The sequence below is a fragment of the Paramisgurnus dabryanus genome, chromosome 16 (genome assembly GCF_030506205.2).
Source record: "Paramisgurnus dabryanus chromosome 16, PD_genome_1.1, whole genome shotgun sequence".
NCBI classification, from domain to species: Eukaryota; Metazoa; Chordata; class Actinopteri; order Cypriniformes; family Cobitidae; genus Paramisgurnus; species Paramisgurnus dabryanus.
Genome location: NC_133352.1, coordinates 29,711,223 through 29,736,038, shown reverse-complemented (window position 1 = coordinate 29,736,038; position 24,816 = coordinate 29,711,223). Strand labels below are relative to the sequence as shown.

At 37.2% G+C, this 24,816-nt stretch overlaps 2 protein-coding genes across 3 annotated transcripts in view; one reads left to right on the top strand and one right to left on the bottom strand.

Annotated features, from left to right (window-relative positions):
* dock2-like (dedicator of cytokinesis protein 2) overlaps nt 1-24,816 on the bottom strand; it is a 111,639-nt gene that overhangs the window by 30,821 nt on the left and 56,002 nt on the right. The gene's annotated exons all lie outside the window — the stretch shown is intronic.
* Nucleotides 1,621-23,387, top strand: insyn2b (inhibitory synaptic factor family member 2B). Its single transcript, XM_065274843.1, has 4 exons — nt 1,621-1,799; nt 12,272-13,914; nt 14,348-14,422; nt 22,147-23,387. The coding sequence occupies exons 2-4, from the start codon at nt 12,509-12,511 to the stop codon at nt 22,310-22,312; spliced, it is 1,647 nt and encodes a 548-aa protein (XP_065130915.1). The 5' UTR covers nt 1,621-1,799; nt 12,272-12,508; the 3' UTR covers nt 22,313-23,387.

Below are 24,816 nucleotides of genomic sequence, written 5' to 3'. Positions count from 1 at the left end.
CTCTCTCTCTCTCTCTCTCTCTCTCTCTCTCTCTCTCTCTCTCTCTCTCTCTCTCTCTCTCTCTCTCTCTCTCTCTCTCTCATGCATACAAACATACACCCCCCACACACACATGCACACACACCCACACACACCTACAAATGGTGGCAACCAAAGTGAGAAAATTACCATTAATAAAAAATATACATTTAATTTTTTAATATTATCTAGTCTCTGCCTCCCAGTAAAACTTCACCTCTCACAAAAACATGATGACACAACGTATATTTGTATATAATTATTTACATTTGTATTATTAAAACCGCTAGTAAACATACGGCTGTATATTTTCCACTTACTACATTTGTACATTCTCATAGTGCTTGGGAGTTTTAATCTTGACTATACTGAACATGTGACTTCTCGCACTGTACATCCTCTAAAAACCACTACTTTTACATTACTTTGTACAAATGGTTTATGGTGTAACACCAGTGCTCTCTCTATATTTATTCACTGATTTACTTTGCTGAGCATTTCTTGGATCAGAAATAATTTTTCAAAACACTATGTTTAATATTCACATCATCAAGTAATTTGTGCACAACAAACAAGCAAATTCTCATTGTTTTGGACAAATTACAAATGCTTTGATACAATCATGCAGATGATTATGTACAACAGCCTGCTGTTTGAAACATTTTTAATTGCTAATGTCATTTTCATCAAAATACATTATACTGCTTTCTGTTGAATAGTCTTACAACTCAAAACATTTAGGAATTAGTTCATCATACAGTGCATGTCATGCATAATTGTTGACCTTTGTGTCTTAATCTGTTACTGTAAGGATGTTTTTTCATACAGTAGGACATTTCTTACAGTGCAGTGAACTTTCTTATTTACTTTTAATTTGTACTGTAAATAGGATTTTTTTTCTTCAAAATATAAAACTTTAAATTAGTTTGTTTACAGAAAAAAAAGATGAACATGTGAATTCATCCACAGTTTACACCAGAAAATACTGACAAGTATAATTGTGTTCACTTTGTATATTGACAACATGGCTAAATATTTTGACTGTCTTGTTCAATGAACAATCACACAAGGACTTGTCATTTTGATGGGACTGACGTGTTCACTGACATTAAACATTTATTTTGCGAGATGAACTAAGGATTTTGAACAAGTCACATGATTTTGCAGGACATCCATGATGTGCAGCTTGTACAAAATGTTCTGAGAAATGCATTTATTTTTTTGGCAAATTTTCGAGGAATGCCCCAACGCAACTGATAAAAACTGTAACATTTACGACGTATTTAACTTCTGCACATTTCAAGATTTTACAAACACCAATTCATGAATGTGCTCCTGGGTGTCCAAATCTTATGTGACTGAGCAGGACATAGAAACCAGGACACACCGCAGGATTAATACACACACATAGAGAGTGAGAGAGAGAGAGAGAGAGAGAGAGAGAGAGAGAGAGAGAGAGAGAGAGAGAGAGAGAGAGAGAGAGAGAGAGAGAGAGAGAGGAGAGAGAGAGAGAGAGAGAGAGAGAGAGAGAGAGAGAGAGAGAGTGAGAGAGATTCAGAGGGAAACGATACGAGGGGCTCAGTTCACCAGCAGATGGAGAGAGAGACAGATGTGCTCATGATAAAGAGAGAGAGAGATCATAAAATTCACAAAAGAAAACTACAAAGATGGAATGTTAAAAAGAAGAGACACATCTGAAATCACACTGGAATATATAAGAACAAGAGAGAGGAAGATGATGAAGAACGCTCTGTTCACCTACACGAGACTCTCTGATGAAGGTCAGTAAAACATCTGCTGAAATAATATGGCTTAACTCATTGGCATACATCTGAAAAGTATTGATTTTGTTTATAAATTGGATTGAAACTTAACAATACTCGACCTCATCCCTAACAAAGACACCTGTGTGAAAATCTGTGTGAAAAGAGGTTTTCAGACATTTATTATTTAAGAAGTAATTCATATTTATAAGATATGTACCAAACTAATATTATGAGCTTAAATTATGTATTATACTGTAGTAATACCATGTTATTTGGACATGGACCGTAGTAATTTGTTACCAAGAACCTTGGAGTACCTAAATATGGTAATCATTTCACATTGATATTTAAGCATCAAATTACAATGATTACCTCATTGTTTCTTCACAGCCCATTTTTGTACAGCATCACAAATGAATGAAATGAAAATTGTCTGTGTGTGTGCACGAGTACTGTGTGAAAAGTGTGTCATTCACTTAATCTTTTAAAATTCACAAACTTTCCAAATCTCAGGATGAGGTTTTATTTATTGTTTGTGTGTGTGTCCACTTCACAAAGCATTTTGTGTGCGCAAATACATTTAGCATTATATTTCATTAATAATTATACAATATAAAAGATAATTTAGCAGCTTTTTGACTCTACTTCTGCCTGCAGTTTGATCATGTAAAATTTTGTTTAATGAATGTTAATGATAGAGAGTTTATGTATTTACATACTGATTACACACATCATGCCCTGGTCTTTATATTGTGTGTGTGTGTGTGTGTGTGTGTGTGTACATTATGTAACAACAGGTATAAAATAACCATCTGTCACTGAATGCTCTAATGCAACTACAGTGTGTGTGTTTGTGCGTGTGTGCGTGTGATAGAAAGAGAGATAGGCAGACTGACAGACAGACAGATGCATACGATAAAATACATGCGAATAAGATACATACACATTTGATACATACATACGATGTATGAATACAATATATACATACCATAGATGACTAGGTGATAGATAGTTAAACAAATCAGACGGGGTAGACTGACAGACAGACAGACGGGTAGACAGACAGACAGACGGGTAGATGGATGGGTAGGTGGACGGGCGGACAGACAGACAGATGGGTAGGTGGGTAGATAGATGAGTAGGTAGATGGGTAGATAGGTAGGTAGGTAGGTAGGTAGGTAGATAGATGGGTAAGAGGGTAAGTAAGTGGGTAGGATGGATGGATGGATGGATAGGTGGGTAAGTGGATGGATTGATGGATAGGTAGATTGGTAGGTGGATGGATGGATCTGTCAGACAGAGGGGTAGACAGACAGACAGACAGACGGGTAGGTTTACAGGAAGGAAGGACGGACAGACAGACAGACAGATAGATACATGGATGGATGGATGGATGGATGGATGGCTTTACAAGTGGATGGAAGGATAGGTAGATTGATAGGTGGATGGATGGATCTGTTAGTCAGACAGACAGACAGACAGACAGACAGACAGACAGACAGATATATGAGTAGATAGATAGGTAGCTAGACGGGTAGATACATGGCTAGGTGGGTAGGTTTGTAGATAGACAGACAAACAGACATATAGATGGGTAGATAGATGCGTAGGTGGGTAGATAGATAGATGGGTCGATAGATAGATAGATAGACAGACAGACAGATAGACGGACACACACATGGATGGAGGGATGGACCGACAGACAGACACAAAAATAGATAGATAGATAGATAGATAGATAGATAGATAGATAGATAGATAGATAGACAGACAGACAGACAGACAGACAGACACACACATGGATGGAGGGATGGACCGACAGACAGACACAAAAATAGATAGATAGATAGATAGATAGATAGACAGACAGACAGACAGACAGACAGACAGACAGACGGACGGACACACACATGGATGGAGGGATGGACCGACAGACAGACACAAAAATAGATAGATAGATAGATAGATAGATAGATAGATAGATAGATAGACAGACAGACAGACAGACAGACAGACAGACAGACAGACAGACAGACACATGGATGGAGGGATGGACCGACAGACAGACACAAAAATGGATGGATGGATGGATAGATGGATAGATAGATAGATGGGTCGATAGATGGGTCGATAGATAGATAGATAGATAGATAGACAGACAGACAGATAGACAGACAGATAGGTGGATGGGTGGGTAAGTGGGTAGGATGGATGGAAAGATAGATGGATGGATGGATGGCTTTACATGTGAAAAAAGCATATAAACATATTTATATAGAACTAGTTAACACATACACAAGTGTGTGTCAGGTGTAATTCAGAAGAAGAGTTTGTATAATTGATCGCACACTGGAGAAATCTGAGAACAGATGAAAACATTACAGACACAGCAGGACACTTTACATCACACACACAGCTGAGGAATGGAGGGAGAGAGAGATCTTATTTTAAAACTCAGAGATTATTTTCAGAAAAACTCAACAGTCTATCTGAACGCATATGCTTATTTAACAAACAGCAATTATTTTATTATAAAACAGTACACTGTTAATGTATCATTATGTAATGAGAACCAACAGTGACAATATTGGATATTAAAAATATTAACTGCTTTATTGTCATGAAAATAATGTCACAATGCAAACAATACTAATGATCCAAGATACTCGGTTTTCATTATGATCAAATATATATATTTTTCTTTTGGTGTGAAATATAACCTGGATGTTTTTGAGAGGAACGAATGAAAACGAGAGAAAAGCAAACATCTGAGCGTCTCACGGGACGTTTCTGGTGTTTCATCACAGACAAATGCACAAACACGCGCTCAGGCTCTTCTTTAAAAGCCGTTTTCTTTTTAAGCTGATAAATCTTTTAAGCTATCCTGATACTCTCACAGGCGGAAACACAAGCGTCTGATTGGTAAACACACTCGCTAGGTGTCACATGACCGGTTCTAAATAAACACACATTTCCCAGAATGCACCGGTGCAGCTTAATGACTCAATGAAATCTGTCGTTAATATTTTGCCTTTAATATTTCATGTGTTTTTGTCTTCATTTATTTGTGATGTCATCTATTTATGTTAATCTACGTATAGTTTAGTACGTGTGCACTAAAAAATAAATCGCACACATCTCACAGTTGTGGGTGTTTGTGTGTGCATTTTTCTGACAGTGGCTTCCATGTGATTTGTGCATTTGTATTACTGTGGGTATGAGTTATGTTTGTAATGTAACTCTTGCTGTTTTGTCTCAGCGGTGCTGTAGACGTTGGTTAGTTAATAATACTGTATATCACATCCTGAAACCTTTGTGTTTGTGTGTGTGTGTTAGTAAAAGTGCATCTAAAAATCCCTTCGGTTTAGTAAAACCTTTGTTTTGTTTTATGCTTGCTAAAATAATGTCACAGCACTGTGTGTCTTGTGTAACTAATATAATAAAAACTAACAGAAAACAACAAAAAAACTGTTGTTGTAATATTGAAGAAGGAAACAGCTTTCCTAAAATCCCATCAGAGCCAATGTAAGCATTTAATGAAAGCTGATGAATACACAACCCGTCTACAGAGATTTTACAGCACTGAGTGCTATTTCATAAACTGAATGTTAAACTTTAGGTTTAAGAAACACTAGCACTTTAATCCAAATGAAATACCTCACATGTATCTCAATTTACATTGCATTAAATAAAAGTATTACCTCAAAATTCCTGGGGTGACGCAAAGGGCTGTAAAGCCATGAAAAAAGTAATGTAATTGCATCATTATTTTTTTATAGAAATAACTTAATATACAGAAAGGTCAATAAGTCTGAACCAACAAGTGAAAATTACTCTAATTTGTGTATATATCATTTTATACATCTTTTTACATATACATTAAAACAGGTGTCTTAAGATATTTTATACCTTCTGACTTATTAACACTGTTTAAGAGTTCGACTCCTCATGCTAAACATAGGCAAAGGGTCAAAAAGACACTTGGACATATGACTTGAGTACTTGTGTGCCGAATGCACTTCACCAGCGTTTGTACAAGTTAAAAAAGTTTTTTCGAACATGAAAGATTCATACGTAATGTAACAATCTTGCTTTATTTCTTTTGTGGGCGATTTCAGTGCTGGAAGTACAGTGGAAGTCCTTATATGGGCACTTCAACCGTAATAGCGCACGCACCAATCAAGAGCGAAATAAACGTCACTAAAGAAGTTTGTTGTTGTTTGTGAGGGAAATTTAAGATGGACTCTTAGTAAAGATGTGTTAAAAACAACACAATTAGTTTACACTCTTAGAAAGGATTTACACATTATGTGTAATTTTATCACATTTTGTGTTGACTTTGTGTTCAAATATAACACAAGTTGTGTTAATATGTTATTTCAATAAAAACATAAAGATGGGTGGATTCTGGGACAACGCATTTAGGGTGTTGTCCCAGAATCAACACTAAGGGCCCTATTTTAACGATCTGAAATGCAAGTGCGAAGCGCAAAGTGCAAGTGACTTTGTGGGCGGATCTTGGGCGCTGTTGCTATTTTCCCGGCGGGAGAAATAACTCTTGCGCAGGCGCAAATCAATAAGGGGTTGGTCTGAAGTAGGTTCATTATTCATAGGTGTGGTTTGGGCGTAACGTCAAATAAACCAATCAGAACGCTATACAACATTCCCTTTAAACACAAGGGCGCAAGTTTCATTGCTATTATTATGACGGTTTTACCAGGCGCATGCCAGGAGCGGTTCACAGCCGAGGAGACCGACGTTCTTGTAAGAGCAGTCAAAGACAGAGAAGTTGTTTTGTATGGGGATGGGAGAAACCCGCCCAAATCAGCGTAGGTTAAACAGGCGTGAGAGGAAGTAGCCACAATTGTCTCATCAGCTGGCATCCCCATCGTTGCGCCAAGCGCTACAATGATGTCAGGAGACGGGGGAATCCCAAGCTTGCCAGCATAAATCAAGCACGCCGTGTAACGGGACGTGGATCTGCCTCTACACAGGACCTGACGCCAGCAGAGGACATCGCTGCGTCCACCCTCACCGCTGAAAGGGTTTGGGGGCTTTGAAATCGGACCCATGAAACGCAAGCAAGGTCCAACCCCAAAGTTCACTTACAAACCAAGTTCATATACATTAAGGTTTCTTATGAAAATATTTTAATCGTTATTTGCATGAGAATTTTTTAACGCAGCCACACAATAAATAAAAACTATCACCACAATGCTCACCACTATGATTCCCCTTATCTCATGTGTTAATATTTTTTATTGTAACAATTTATGATTTGCAAAAATAACTGTTGCATCTGTGTAGATTAGATAAGCAAAGTGTGTGCGCGTTGTGCACGCTATACATTATGGTCAAGCATGCGCCTTTAAAATAGCATAATGAACAACGCGCAACGCGCCACTGACTAGTTTTTTTTGGTCAGTGGCGCAATTGTTTTTTGAAACTGCAAAATAGCATCAGGGATGGTTTGCGCCGCAACACGCCTCCTTTTTTGCGCTGAACCGCCCAGGGAGTGCAAGTTCATTCCCTAGTTTGGGGAAAAACTCGCTGTGCGCCGGTGCAAAATACGAATGATACATGCATCACTGACAAAGTCAATTGCGCTGGGTGCAAGATAGGGCCCTATGTGTGTTGTTTTTAACATATTTGTTCTATAGGGACAACACACTAAATACATTGTCCAAGAATACACAAGTCTCTGTGTAATTATTGGAACTACACATTTTGTGATACTTTTAACACAACTTGTGTTTTATTTTAACACAAAATTAACACAAAATGAAACATAATTGTTAAAATGAAAGAAAGAAAGAAAGAAAGAAAGAAAGGAAGAAGGAAATAAATAAATAAATAAAGAAATAAATAAAGAAAGAAAGAAAGAAAGAAAGAAAGAAGGAAATAAATAAATAAATAAATAAATAAATAAATAAATAAATAAAGAAAGAAAGAAAGAAAGAAAGAAAGAAAGAAAGAAAGAAAGAAAGAAAGAAAGAAAGAAAGAAAGAAAGAAAGAAAGAGGTCATTAACAGGTGTAATGCACACACACTGCCGGGTGAAAGGATGTTAAATCTTTGTCCCCTAAATAATGATGGATGGCCAGTAGACCTTCACTTCACTTACATAGATACTAAAATGTATTTGAAAATGCGTGTGTGTGTAAGAATAATGACACAAGAGAGGCACAGAAAGACAAAATCAAAGTCAAGAGTAACGGAGTGTGAAAGAGAAGAGAGAAAGAGAAGAACGAGGCTAATGGAGAGATGAACACACACTCATAGTGTGTGTATGACCTGGAGAGCACAAGGAATGAAGTGGGACGTCTAAGTGTGTGGTGATGAACCGAAGCACAGATCATACAGGAGGAGTGGGGGGGGGGTGAAGACGAGGTGTCCTTCATAAAAAAGTACTGTGGTCGTGGTACCACGGAAATGTAATGCGTATATGATATGACTGATATATATCTTGATTATACAATATAGATATAAAGTAAAAAAAAATGCATTTAAGCCATTCCAATAAAAATCATGCAAATACCATTATGGTACAGTATTATACATAAATCACGGTTCTCAATCGGAATGTTTAAATAAACATAGTAATACTATAGCACACTGTTTATGGGACTATACAAATGAGAATCTTGGTTTGCGTGTCCAGGCCAAGGTGAAACTGTGAGAAATTCCCTGAAACACATCATGGGGCAAACAATGGTCTGCTAACCCAGATTTCTCTCTCTGGAGGCTTCTGAGACTACAGACATGAAAAATGAGATCTGGATTTAAATGCATTTACTTTTATTTGTGAATCTACTATTCGGAATACAAATTTTCCTGTCGAATATTTAAAATCAAGATCAATTACACTTCTCAATCTATTGTAATGAAACACACACAGAGGGCTTGTTACTCATTAGGTCTGTTTTGTATGTGTGTGCGCGTGGAATAAATGAGTTGTGTTGTATGATAATGTCTGTCTGTGAGAGGCTAATGAGGGTCATCAGTATTTTCGACAAACAACACCCACACACACGGGTTTGTTTCACTGTATTAGTAAGGACATCTCACAGGCTTGTTTTTATAATTATATTTTCCTAACCCTAAATCAGACCGGTGGACATTATTACCACATGTCTTTGCCCTCTTGAGGTAAACAGACAACATTTTTTGAAGGTTAAGCACGTCCTTGCCGCTTTGCTAAAATATAAGGCTGTTTTTAAGCCTTCTTACAGACTGGTTTGAGTCCATCTCATCCTAGAAATGAGGGGTTACAGAGAGCAAGATATGAACTCCAAAAAACGCAAGAAGTTGAACAAACAGACTTTAATATTAATATCGGAAAAACCAAAGATGTAAGACACAGAGAGATGGAGATAAGACAAAAGAATAGAGATATAATTATAAACCCTACAGGATGAGAATAAGACTTCAATCCGCAGGATGAGACATATGGGGGATTTAGTTAAACCCTGTTAATATTGGTTATAGTTCTGTTGGAGTTATTAGTGCCTAATATGAACTTACAGTAAGAGACATCCAGTTTAGACCAGCATGCTTCATTACAGACAAATACATACAATGTGTGTAACATTTGTCCGTAGTTAAAAAAAAATTAAATGCCCACTTTACTGACTAAAGGGCTGTTCACATTATGGACAAATACATAAAAAAATTAAAGAGAACATTTCTAAATTAAAGTGAATAGACAGGTTCACACCACAATGATAAAGATGCAAGGAATTTTTTTTAGCTGATAAACGATAAACCATTGACAGCCAATCAAATCTATTTAATTGACTAGGTATGTTTTTATTCCACTACACTGATAATTAAGATGAAGTTTAGACATTTCGCCATGCACCCCTCTTGTGTAGGGTACATTCCTTCACGTCCCCCCCAAACAAAATTCATGACATAAAACAATCTCAAACTTAGCATTTGAATGAAAGAAAACATATTAAACACTATTAATGTAGTGCTGTAGGATGGTAACTTTGTTTTTTCTGGGGTTTGTTTACACCAGGCCGGGTGTATAACTGGGGGGGCACTTATTAATTTCTTGGGGGGACACTATACCTTATTGTGGCCAATTTCCTGCTCCTTATCTTTCTTCTTATGGCTACTATTATTGCCTGTAGGCCTACAAATCGCACTATTAAACAATCTTAATAAGCCTGATAATCACAAATTAACTCTGTTCTCTCTTACCTAATCTCAGGTGAATTATTTGTGCAAATAAAAAATGGTGCAGTGGAATTCAGCGACATAGGTGGCGAAAAAAAGAAAAACAGAACATAAAATTAAAACTGAACATTTTAATTTTGTCCCTATTATTGCTTGGGCATGAATAAAAAGCCTTTTAAAAAATGTATTTACAGTTTTCTTTTCAAGCTTGCCTTTTTATTTTAATATTGTCAGTCTTGACTCAAGATTATATTGAAAATGAAATGTCAAATCATCTATTTAATTTAATTTTTCAATTTGGCCGAAATGATGCTTCATCACGTTAAAAATGAAAATGAAATAATTTAACTCTTTCACCGCCAGCGTTTTAAAAAAAAAGTTGCCAGCCAGCGCCAGCGTTTTTCTTGATTTTCACCAAAGTTTAATGCCTTCCAGAAAATGTTCTGCTTTAAATATATAAACATACAATATACCAAATGAAAGAACAGACCCTCTGCTTTCAAACAAAAAAACCTGTTTCTTCCTACCTTCAGTGGTTCTTTTGTAATCAGCTTTTGAATATGGATAGGTTTCTGCAAAAACACCACATTTTGAGCAAAAAGCAGAGATAATTCCATTTTTATGACGGACTTTTCATAGAGATCCCATTCAGAGCGATCTTTAAAAAAGACACGGACATGCAGCCACTTGCCATAGGGCAATACTTCCGGGTTTAAAAAGTTGCGGAAGGGTGGTATTGCGGAAAGACGGAAAATCTCGTCATTGGCGGGGAAGCGTTTTCTCTTAATTGACGAGATATCTCGTCAATGGCGGTGAAAGAGTTAATATAATGTTTTAATTTTTATTTTAGCATTTCATTGTCAAATTTGGGACATATTTTGCTATTTTATTTTTTATTTAAAAATGTAATTAATTATTTTATAATTTAATTAATTAATTAAAAAAAAGTCCAAAAATACCTTCCATAATATATGACATAAACAAATTACAATCTGTCTTTCGTAACAAGCTAATTAAAATTTAAACAAAACACAAACAACATTACAACAATATTTAAACACACACAACTCAAACATAAATGTAAATATAAAACAGACATGAACTCTATTAGAATACATGTTAAAACAATCTGATACAATTTTTATAATGGTTGCACTATGTTTACTATTTTAGGCAAAACCTCCATTGCATAGACTCCATCTATGTTCATCTACACTGCAGCACAACCCCGGAGTTCTCTAAAACAGAGTCTGCTGAGTTTACGAACGACTCTGTTTCTAAGGGGCTTTGCTCTGCATACAGATCTCCTTTCAGCATTGATGCCGCTTCCTGGTTTGTCACTCCCTGGGCTGTCCTAGATCCTGGATGGCTTTTTGATTTCTCTGCTGCCAGTCTGACTCCTCGTCTGCTCTTACCTTTGGATTGTTCCCTGTTCTGACTGAACTCCCCAAATAGCGAACCTGAATGACTCTATCCTCGTCTCTCTGCCCTCCCGGAGTTGTTCGGCTTTATTAATAAAGTGCTGATTTATCTTTGCAGTTCGCTTTGAGGATGATAGTGACAGCAACATTACTAGCTTGTGTGAGTTGCAAACGGATGTTTAAAACCTTGCATGCTGAAACATCAAGGAAATGCCACCTAGGTCGCTGAATTGCTCTGCGCCTTTATGTAGGCTAGCTCATGTTTAATTTGCGCGCTGAATCCACTCGCCTGAGATTAGGTATTTGCAGTCATTGGATAAATTCAGTTATACACGTTATTAACCAAATTGTTATATCAAAGTATATGACTGATTTTAGCTATCCAATTTAATTTATGTCTGTTAAGAAAACTGGGGGGGGGGGCACACACCCCTTTGCACCCCCCATGGTGCCGGTTCTGGATTAGACAGAATTTTTAAAATACAACATCAAAAAAATGTCATAAAACAACGTTTTTATACATTTGAAAGTATCCATCTTCATATTAAACGCAAAAAGTATGTGGACACAGCCTTCTGGCTAGTTGCCTAAATTCCTTACAAATTTTATTTATTGGTGTGGCGGAGTAGGACCTGACTGACCTGCACAAATCTCAGACCTGAACAAAATGGGGTTTTGAGCCCATGACAAACATTACTGCCTGATCTCACAAATCCCTGCAGCTGTTCCTAGTGGAAATCCTTTGCAGAAGAGCGGAAGTAACGGAAGGACTAATACTAAAACATAATACTAAGTTGTTTAAAAAGAACGTATTGTGGTGTCCACATAGTTCGAGCACATAACGTAGCTTTCTTCTTCATTCTAATGTTCTCCATATTTTTAGACAGGTAAACAAGACAACTGGTGGATTACAGTTAGACAACCAATGGTGACCAGGAGTGAACCCAAGCATTTCTGACAAATGAGATCTCTGCTTACACTGTGGAGCTTCCAAAACTCACAGACGACCCATTTGTTTCCTGTAGGGAGTGATTACCTTTGAATTAGATAGTATGCTTCAAAACCGAGCCCTCACCCTTTCCAGCTCCTCCTCAGGGGGTTGAGCCAATCAGTAGAGGTCATGGGCCGACGGGCAGCTGACACATCAAATGCAGTGCCAGCATTAGAGATGCCTGTAGCGGGAGGGCGGGCCATGCTCTCTCAGAAATGGGGTCCTTTGTGCAGCGTCGGTGTACAAACGTCGCCAGGACTTCGTTCACTTCCATCATTAAAGAGGAGGAATCAAACCGTCAGCGCCACCAATGGACCGACTGTGGAAACCATGTCTCTAGATCGGATCCGGCGCTGTGACGTCAACGGCAGGCACATCGTCAAGTCAAAGAACAGCGGCAATCACGTACCGCAGGAGAATGATGTGTACTGTCAAATTAACACTGTTGAAATTAACTCCAACCAATCGGGGCCAAGAGGAAGTTTAAAGCGAACCCCTCGGTACACTAATGGAAGTGTTGTTGCACCTGAGGTGGTGGGCGGGGTTTGTAGTGAGGGAGCAGAAACAGAGGATCCAAGACGACAATGTCAAACGATGGCACGAGATCACAAGCGGGGTCAGTCACTTAAAGGGGAAAGATCCAGACCAGTCGTGAACTACGCCAGCTCATCCTCAACGACGCCTCGCCCATGTAGAACACTGGCATTATCGCCCAGACTGTGTGGCGCCTGCGGGAGGAGACAGTCTCAAGCCCCACCCTGCATGGCACCGGCTTGTCGAAAGCGAGCGGCTAGTCAGGTGACCCTTCTGACTCCACAGACAAAAAGTTCTTTACCAGGACTGCAAAAACGAAATTCCACAGTGGCACAACCAACGTACACCCAAATTCCCAACATACACAATCAACAACTGCCATGTGAATCCACCACCTCAGCATTAAACCAAAAAGACATGCAAACAAAATCAGAAGCATCGGCACTGAAGAAAAAGGCAGAAAAACCAAAAATGTGCCATGGTGAATCAACTACACAGTTAAAGCAATCCCAAGCACATGACAAGATACACAAACCCCAGCACACGCAAGCTACAGAATGTACTGCACAAGGCATAACACACGACACACCGGGAAGGGACAAGTGCACAACCACAGAAAAGCACGGAACTCTTGCATGTCCCAAACCGCTACCCCCCACACTTCCGGTTGGCTCGGAGTTAAAAGCTACGCCCGCTCTTCCGCCCAGGAATTCAAAACAAATACATGTCGAGTCCAAACCAGCACCTCCAGAACTTCTCATTGGCTCAGACATGAAGCCAAAGTCACAATCTCCACCTCCTGACTCCAAACCTAAAACCGAGAGAGACCCAGACGCACACCCACCGCAAACAGATGAAATCCCACAATGCAACGGTGGACCGGGTGTGCTACACGGACTGTTACAGAATGTAGAGGAAAACTTGTTGTATAATCAAGAAAAGATCAAAGTTCTTCTCAATGTCATCCAGGATTTAGAGAGGAACAAGGCAATGAGTGAGGGGTGAGTGAAAAAAAGAGATTAAGGTTCTTGAGTTCATGAAAGCGTGTGTTTGATGTGTAATTCCACACTTTCTGCATCCCATAATTCCCTTGGCAAATAATGTGTCTTGCGGCAATGCAACAGAAATTTTGATCATAAAGAAAAGTTTAACCCCTCTCTCTCTCTGACTCTCTCATGTCATATTTACCGTCTCATCTTTATCACTCCCCCCTTTATGCATTTCTCTCTCTCTCTCTCTCTCTCTCTCTCTCTCTCTCTCTCTCTCTCTCTCCCTCTCTCTCTCTGATCTGTCAGGATCACTTTGTTGAAGTTAATGTGTTAATACATGTTTCTGAAGTTTAAAGTCCTTACATTTTTATAGTATACTCAAGGACATTCAATGCTCCCTGTGTTCTCTCTGTGTAAGTGTAATTGTTTTGTGCACTTGCTTCAGGCGACGCTCCTACAGAACAGGTCAGGACATCAACAACTGCTCCACCTGTCAGAAGACAGCCTGCATAATATACAGGTACCTGACAAACCCACCAAAACTCAGACCAAAATATATTTGGACATTTTATGTATGAATGTCACTAAGGGCCAGGTTTACTAAACGGGGCAAGAGTGCAATTCCAAAAGAGTGCAGATGGGAGTGGTAATATCTGTGGGTTGTTTACTAAAAAGGCGCAAATTAAATAACACAGGCACAACAGCTGATTCCATAATGACCAAAGCAATCTACTAACAGTGGCGCATATTAGTTAAGGGTCACAAATAAGCAGCGCTGATGCTCCTCAGGTGCGGGTGATCTATTAACACCTGATGCACTTGAGTTCAGCACCACGGACATAACAGATGAAAATTTGGCGTGTGAAATCCCAGCTAACAAAGCCATTGTACACTGAAAAGAACCGAAGAAAGGTTTACAAGAAGTTTTGAAAGACCTGCTATTGTGTGACTCCTCTTTCATTTCCTCCAGCAAACAAAAAATAACATGGCTTGGCAAACAATATTTTTGAATAATATGTTCCTCTGTCATTCCAAATAAACTGTTAGTGTTTAAAAAAAAATCCTCTCGTATAAGCAACAATTGCAGACATTACAAGTGCGAAATTATTTAAGACATGCTATTTTCTGTGTTAAATAATGGCGCAAATATCAGTAATATCACATGCGCAAACATTAGTAAAATGCGTTGTGTGAATCATTGAAATAATCTCCTCCTAAAATGTTTGCGTCTGAACGGGAAACTCCCAGAAATAGATATGCAATAAGGTCAGTCGCAAAAATAACTAGACCACACCTTTTCAGCGCTAATTATCCACTGCGCGCCTTTAGTAAATCGTGAAAGTCATTATTTAACGCCAAAATTATGGTTTGCGCTGGCGCAAGGTGTTAGTAAATCTGGCCCTAATAATGTTCCTGTACATCCATTTGTGGGATAGTTCAACCAAAAATGAAAATTACTCCATGATTTACTTTGTAAACGAAAATAACTAGCTTCCAGTAACGACCGCCGCGCATTCACGAGAGTTCCAACGTAGGATGAAGCATATGATACGTAGTAGAGATGAGACGAGAAAGACAAGACATCATACACCTAAAACGCACTCTCTTGTGAACGCGTGTGGATCGTTATCGAAAACTAGTTATTTTAGTTAAAATAGTTATTAAGTTTTAACCCCTTAACAATCATGAAAAAGGCTAAAAACACCTAAAAAGAACACTAAATTGACTATGGGTCTCATTCACTAAGCATGCGTACGCACAAATTTGTTCGTAAAATGTGCGGACGTTTTAACCTAAGAACAACTTAGACCACATGTGCGCAATAATCACGATCAGGAAAAAGAACCCTATAATATATATCTGTGTTATATATGTTATTTTCCTCGTTCATGATTATTGCATACAGGTCTAAGTTGTTCTTACGTTTCTGTATACATTTAAAATAATGTTTAGTATGAAAGTTTTTGTTGAATCATGATTTGTAAGTTAAAACATCTGTACGCACATTTTACGGACAAATTTGATCGTCTGAAAAAAATTTGTATACATCGATGATGGCTTGAGTGTGAGTAAATCATGGGCTAATTTTTATTTTTGACTAAACTATCCCTTTAACTATTTCAAAATTGTGGGGAAATATCAATATTTTGAGTGGCGGTGTACTGTAGATACAGGCAGTCACAGATCCATGCTTTGTACTGCTAAATTAAAAGTAAGCTTACGGGGTACTTCAAACTTAAACTTACTTTGAAAGTGCTAGAAAAACCAATCCTTTGTGACACATTTATAATAATATTATCTAGATGTGACTCTGCGGGATCTTCTGCCTTTAGGGCAGAAACAGTCAGACTTGTACCAAGATGCCATTAGGATGTATTAAACATTAGGATAAAATGAACAAAGCCTTTATGACATATCAGAGATCACATGATTTGTAGAGGAGAGCTGCTGTTTTTCTTCTAAAAAATCGGATTTACAGATTTTCACCTAATAAAACTGGTGAAAAATCCCATCCACTTTCATTGCAGGAGATACCATACTGTATCTAGTGACCGGAATATCACGGAGACATACAGAAGGGCTAGGATATTTGGACCAGGAAACAAATACCATCCATTTAATAGCAAGCACCTACAGTAAAAATCACTTATTGTGGCATAAAGGTGAGCTTCATGCTCAACTTAAATGTCTTTCTAAGACAAATATGTGTGACATAATTTAAGAATCAGATGACGTGTGTGTCCATTTCATAGCCGTTGAGGATCAGTTCGGTTTTATAACAGAGGGACGGAGAGCTCAGACTCCCAATAAAGAATAATGAAGCCTTGTGGGACACAAACATTGACCATAAAGACAAGAAAAAAAAACATTGAAACTGTTACTGTAGGTATCCCACCAGATACACATTCGGTTACTAAAGCGCTGTTAGATATTCCTTCTCTTATCTCATTTTCTATCTTTTCTTGTTGGGATAAACAGGATCATTATTTGTGCGTTATAAGGAGCTGAAGTCACAGTAATACACATTTCCAGCACACATTGAGGTAAATCCAGCCCTGGGAATCAATTAAAAAAGATGGATTTCCTACTGAGCTTTAATCTCATGACAAAACAGCTACACAAAAAACAGCTTACAGCATACACACAAGCTTACGTCTCGACCCATGAGCAACGACACAAAACAGTCACTGGTACAAATATTTACACCTTTAATAAAAAAAAATGAATGTGTTCTTACAGAGACTGCAGTGGAGAGGTACAGTACACTTAACTCATATCTCTCTCACCCGCCTGCTGCCCATAGAAAGTACTGAAAAAAACATTTTTAAAGACTTTTTTAAGAAGTAAAATAAATCTTTGGTGTCTCCAGAGTAAGTTTTAGCTCAAAATACCATATAAATTATTATTTATTATAGAAATGTTAAAATTGCCACTTTGTGGGTATGGGCAACAATGTGCCATTTTTGGGTGTGTCCTTTTAAATATGCAAATGAGCTGTTAAAATGCAAACACTGATCGCCATGATGGTGGATTTGTTGAAATTGAAACTCAACTGTGCTGTAAATTATTTTCTCTCTTTCTTTCTCTTTCTCTGCACTAAATGGCAGTGCCATGGTTGGATAGTGCAGATTAAGGGGTGGTATTATTGTAATAAAACCCCCTTTTGACATTACAAATTTCAATGACCTATTTTTTTCACATGGTTACAAAGAATCGTTTACCAAAACTAAGTTACTGTGTGGTTCTTTTTCACATTTTCTATGGCAATGGAAGCACTGGGGACCCAATTATAGCACTTAAAGGATTAGTCAATTTTCTTAAAAAAAAAGGATAATTTACTCACCACCATGTCATCCAAAATGTTGATGTCTTTCTTTGTTCAGAAGAAATTATGTTTTTGAGGAAAACATTCCAGGATTTTTCACATTTTAGTTGACTTTAATGGACCCCAACACTTAACACTTTTTTTTCAAAGGAGTTTCAAAGGACTCTAAACGATCCCAAACACTGCATAAGGGTCTTATATAGCGAAACGATTGTCATCTTTGACAAGAAAAATAAAAAATATGCACTTTTAAACCACAATTTCTCGTCAAGAGGTCACGGATGATTTACAAGTGTTGAGAACGAGGACCGTTCTGACGTTGTTGTATGTGGAATGATACTAATTAATGTTTTTGTGTCAGTTTATTGTTTAAAATGGTCCGCAAATGTGCGTTTCATATATGTAACACGTGACCTTTCCACGTCACTACGCAATTTTGTGAGGTCGCACTGGCGCGTCACAGGACCAGAGATAGACGAGAAGTTGTGGTTTAAAAGTGCATATTTTTATTTTTATTATGTCGCTAGAAAAGACCCTTATGCCTCGTTTGGGATTGTTTAGGGTCTTTTAAAACTTTGTTGAAAAAACTGTTAAGTGTTAAGTGTTAAGTATTGGAGCCCATTAAAGTCCATTAAAATGGGAAAAATCCTGGAATGTTTTCCTCAAAAAATATAATTTCTTCAGAACAAAGAAAGACATCAACATTTTGGATGACATGGTGGTGAATAAATTATCTGGATTTTTTATTTTTTTAAGAAAATTGACTAATCCTTTAAGTGCTATAATTGGGTCCCCAGTGCTTCCATTACCATAAAATGTGAAAAAGAACCACACAGTAACTTAGTTTTGTTAAACGATTCTTTGCAAGCATGTGAAAAAATAGGTCATTGAAATTTGTAATGTCAGTTATATGCCAATAAGAATTCATCAATTCTCCTGGAGCTAATGATCACATTACAGCTCAACACATTAACTTTCTAGACTCATTTGTGTCTCTTACTTTGTTTACAAGATGAGCTGATATTAAACGTGACATAACTAAAATCCACCAGGTGCATTTACCTCCTTATTAAAATGTTCGCACAAAGATCACAAAGAAATGAATAGCATGCAGACTAATTCCTCATCTCATCATCATAATACAAGCTTAAGTTTACATGCAGCGGGTCGTCTAACTGGGGCCGATGTGTTGGGACCACATGACAAGCCGAATTAATACAAGAGTGCACCTGTAATAAGTCACCTGAGCTAATAAAGAGCAACATCAGAGCAATATATTCTATCTGTGGGTTTACTGTGACACATAAGCACACACACACACACACACAGTGTGATTTATAGTGCTAGATTTGCTTTGGCTCATGATAACTGAAATATAATAGTGATGATTAGGGATTTTCAGCATCTTTAAGTGCGAACTGCAGTTCTGGGAGCTTTCTGGGCGAGTAAACTTTCTCCTTTCAAACCATTATTTCATCAGAAATTCTGCTTGTATAATTCCTCCATCGTCTCCTTCTCAAGGGAGACGAGAAACAGAGATGGGCTTAGAAATACGACCCATATAAAACATAATGTGCACTCAACAAACAATGTCAGACTCAAAAACGTTTTTTACATTTGCTGAGGAAATGTGAGGAGGGTGAGTTCACTTAAAAAAGTAATGCAGCACATCTCCTTGAGAGACTTTAAGGATCGTTCGTGTCTGAAGCACAAATGGTGTGTGAAAAAGTGTGGAACAGTGGAAATATGGGCATGCTAAAATCACTATTGTAGTTATGGGCAAAACTCCAACATGTAAGTGCTTATGGTTTTGCCGGAGGAACGAGTCGTGTGCATGTAAATGAGTCATCAGAATATGCAAATTAAACAAAGCCGTCTTGCAATTTCTCATGACAAATGACGTCCGCTCTGTTGATCTTTCATAAACATCCCAGCAGCACTGACAGCAAAAATATATGCACACTTGCAAAATCCTTTGGATTAAAAATGTCCTAATGGAAACAACAATGAAAGTAGTAAAAGAAAATGCAAGGCAAGTGCAGGTCTGTTTTGTGTCCATGTAAATCACCTTTTCACTATTGTTAAGACTCTACATATTTGTCTGTGCAGTGTAATGTAGATACAAACAAAGAAAAACACAGTTTTGAATTGTGGAAATATAAGTCAAGCAAAGATTTTTAGCTTATATTGAAATTTTAAATTCTTGTTCACATCAGTATCCATTAATATGAGCAACAATAACAGTGACACTACCTTAGTAAACACTATACCAAGATCCCTATAAAGTCCACAATAGAGATCACAATAGAAATCGCTATATAGATCACTATATAGATCACAATAGGGATCGCTATATACTGTAGATCACAATAGAGATCACTATATAGATCACAACATGGATCACTATAAAGATCACAGTAGAGATCGCTATATAGATCACAGTAGAGATCGCTATATAGATCACAATAGAGATCACTATATAGATCACAATAAAGATCGCTATATAGATCACAATAGAGATCACTATATAGATCACAATAGAGATCGCTATATAGATCACAATAGAGATCACTTTATAGATCACAATAGAGATCACTATATAGATCACAACAGAGATCGCTATATAGATCACAACATAGATCGCTATATAGATCACTATATAGATCACAAAATAGATTGCTATATAGATCACTATATAGATCACAAAATATATCGCTATATATATATCACAAAATAGATTGCTATATAGATCACTATATAGATCATAATAGAGATCGCTATATAGATCACAACAGAGATCCCTATATAGATCACTATATAGATCATAATAGAGATCGCTATATAGATCACAAAATAGATCGCTATATAGATCACTATATAGATCATAATAGAGATCGCTATATAGATCACAACAGAGATCGCTATATAGATCACAACAGAGATCGCTATATAGATCACAACAGAGATCGCTATATAGATCACTATATAGATCATAATAGAGATTGCTATATAGATCACAACAGAGATCGCTATATAGATCATAATAGAGATCGCTATATAGATCACAAAATAGATTGCTATATAGATCACTATATAGATCATAATAGAGATCGCTATATAGATCACAACAGCGATCGCTATATAGATCACTATATAGATCATAATAGAGATCGCTATGTAGATCACAATAGGGATCGCAATATAGATCACAATATAGATCACAATAGAGGTCGTTATATAGATCACAATAGAGATTGCTATATAGATCACAATAGAGATCGCTATATAGATCACAATAGAGATCACAATATAGATCACAATATAGATTACAATAGAGATCACTATATAGATTGCTATATAGATCGCTATATAGATCATAATAGAGATCACTATATAGATTGCTATATAGATCACTATATAGATCGTAATAGAGATCGCTATATAGATCACAATAGAGATCACTATATAGGTCACAATAGACGTTGATTTGGACACAGCTTTTCAGCTCTTTTCTGAAACATTTCTCTCTCTCTCTCTCTCTCTCTCTCTCTCTCTCTCTCTCTCTCTCTCTCTCTCTCTCTCTCTCTCATTATAAGACTTGTTAACCTTTAATTGATTGTCTGTCAATGTGTTTCTTTTTTCAACACTTTATCTCTCGTCTTTTGCTCTTTTCATACCTTCTCATATCACACTCGCTCCCTCTCTCTCTCTCTACTGACTTATTTGCTGGGAAGAGAGGGGGAGTGGCAATACTGTAAATAGAGGGCATAACCTTGTGTCTCTGTTACACACACACACAGACACACACACACACACAGGGAGAGAGAGAGCAAGGGATACTAGTTCCAGTGAGATAAATGGGCAGTGTGTTTGACTCTGCTGTGACAACACTTTTTTCAGTATTAAACAGTTTCTGCACAAAGATGAAAAAAAATTCAATATAGTTTCTATGTAAATTATATTCAGAGAATTGTTTGTAAACACACTATAAATGTATTGACGAAACACATTACAAAGACTGTGAACTATGTAATACTGAACTGTGGAGTTCAAACTGTTTTTCTCCATTTCTGAGTGTAGGATTTTTTGGTTGTGTCTAAAATCATGGCTCGATGACGCATTGAACCTTTACACATACTAAAAAAAATAGATTTCTCTACGGACAAAAATCAATGAGATTTTTACTACTGCAATCCCACTGTTGTGCTCTGTTTAAAAATCAAGATGTGGAACATTGCTTGATATAGGGGGAGAGAGAGAGAGAGAGAGAGAGAGAGAGAGAGAGAGAGAGAGAGAGAGAGAGAGAGAGAGAAATAATAATTTTTTCATTGTTTTGTTTAGAACATTATTATTATCTCCCTTGTTATGAGTTACTCATGTATGATGACAGATTGATCATCATGATTTTATCTTTCTAGTGTTGAACATGACTTCCGTGTACAGGAGGGGAAATTTCAAAACATTCTTGAAGTGCTGGAGGCGGAGTATGATGTCCCCACCCCTGTCCCAAAGTCCGCCTTCATACGACCACAAACTAAAAGCCGTGTCAAGAAACTGCGAAAGAAATGCTTCTGGTGGCTGTAGCACCTGACCATCACCACCATGGATATTAAACGGCAGCACAGAAACGCACTATTACGCTTGATTGTATTCGTGGAAAATGCCCCAGCTTGATGGGGAGTTCACCAGCATCACTGTTGTCATGGAGATACAAGACGTTTATGATTATTATTATTACAGAAATGTAAAAATCAAGGACTCGTGAATTTTATCGATCACAAAAATATAACCGGAGATGACAAACTTCTTAAAACATCCACTGACATCCTTATAACTCAAGGTCAATTCAGTCCATGGAGACCCACAAGACCCTGTGTCTTATCCCCAACATGCTGTCTGCCAGAGATGTTACTCAGTCGATATGTGTTGACAACTTACACCAGCTAATGAATGTCTAAAGCTCTGTCCTAAAATCCAGTGAAAGCTGCCTGCCTAGACAGCATCATGTGCATACAAAACATACAAAGTCGAAAAATGCTTGGCAGAGAAAGCAATCCCAGAATGCATAATAAAAAACACTGACTAGTATTGAAAATAAGAATAAGCTGTGAAAAATGTGCGTTTTAATAAAAACAGACATGTGAATGCTGATGTCAAAGTCATGTAGAGTAAATAAAGACAGAAGGGCAAATAAACTTGGTTTTGGAGCAGAGCTTAAATAAATCAATTCGGTTCAAGAACAGAAAACCCAGATGTTCTTAAATCCTCAACAAGCAGAAAAACTCACTTTATTTCATCTGTATGTTGCTCTTTGAATTAAGATTTCAAATAGATTAAAGACACTGCTCATTCACACAAAACTGAATTTAATGTGTATATGTTTGCTATTCTCACAAACGGTACTGTAGCTGAATTGTATAGACACATTATGTTTAATAGACGAATATATTTTCCTCTTATTCATATATATTACTTGTATGTATGCACATACACACTGGTTTAAATGTCTTCCAGTCTATCTCTTTCCATTTCCAGAGTTGAAAACATATACAGTATAAATATATAAAGAATATCATACTATATTGGATGTATTTTTATATGCTGATATTCTGATAAGACTACATTTCTCCTTCACCTGTTTGTAATTGATATATTTAGGATGGCGCTAATAAAATTGTGTATTTTACTGCAGTAAATGTTTCTGGTTTGGTGAGGAAGGTGGAAAAGAAGATAACGTGTTTTTATATGAGATCTTCCCAGAATATTCCCAAATTATTGGTTATTTTTCTATGCAAATATGTACTATTTGCACTTCTGATAAATGCTAAACAGCATTTATTTGCGGTGTACCTGTACTATCCCAGCAAGCAATTTTACTGTATCTTTAAAAGCCATCCAAACACAGCCCAGATGTCTAGGCCACTGGTTCTCAAACTGGGGGCCGCAAGATGGTGCCAGGGAGGCCCCAGTTTTATGACATTTTATAAAATACATTCATTTATCATGAATTCTGTGTAATTAAACCTAAAAAATAATAAGCCAACTAACCAACAGCACTACTACAGTAGGTATAATTTAATATGTTTTGTTTAATTAAAATATTACATTTTAGAACTGTTTTGTCATAAATTTTCTTTAGGGGGGCCGCGAAAGAATGCACCGTACACAAGGGGGGCCGCACGCTGCAAGTTTGAGAACCACTGGTCTAGGCTATAACAAGGCAAAATTTGGGCTGTGAGTGAAAATTGAATAGACATTTAACTGTAGCCCAAAAATAAATGGAAATAAATGAAAGCAAAAAGCTTGTAATAACTGTTGACTTTGCTTACATGATGAAATTCCAGACATCTCGCAGGTTATTTTCGCAAAAACCACATGTAACCAAATTCAAGTTTACTTTTAGAAAGAAATGGGTCACTTATTGTCAAATATAGTAAACCTAGACAGTGAAATGACGGCTATTGCTTGCTGGGATGCAATGACTCACAATAAAGTCTGTCTATTAACTCTTTCCCCGCCAGGGTTTTAAAAATTTGCTAGCCAGAACCACCATTTTTTATGATTTTCATAAAAGTTTAATGCTTTCCAGAAAATGTTCTTCTTTAAATATTTAAACATACAATATATAAATGAAAGAACAGACCCTTCATCCTACCTTTATTTGTTCTCTTTTATCACTTCTCAAATATGGGTAGATTTCTTCAAAAATAAAACATTTTGAGCAAAAGGCTGAAATAATTTAGATTTAGAGCAATGATCAAAACATACACAGAGTTTTTACTGTTTTTGGATCACTGGATGCTTCAGTATTTATAAGTTGGGTAAGAGGGCCACCTAGTGGATAATAGGGGAAATATGGATTGTCGTAAAAACTCATCATTGGCAGGGAAGCATTTTCTCCTAAGGAGATATCTTGTTAATGGTGGCATGGTTTCCCGCAGCACTTTGCAGTTCGGGCTGCCCGCCTAAGCTGGGAAACACTACCGCCTTAACTAGGTCATTCAAAAAAAATAAAAATAATAAATTGCCGTAAAAACTCATCATTGGCAGGGAAGCATTTTCTCCTAAGGAGATATCTCGTTGGTGGC

Excerpts from the sequence above, each read along its gene's own strand:
- insyn2b (XM_065274843.1), top strand. The coding sequence starts at position 12,509 with ATGGGCCGACGGGCAGCTGACACATCAAATGCAGTGCCAGCATTAGAG. Across the intron at positions 13,915-14,347 it reads AACAAGGCAATGAGTGAGGG|GCGACGCTCCTACAGAACAG; the intron begins GTGAGTGAAAAA and ends CACTTGCTTCAG. Across the intron at positions 14,423-22,146 it reads ACAGCCTGCATAATATACAG|TGTTGAACATGACTTCCGTG; the intron begins GTACCTGACAAA and ends TTATCTTTCTAG.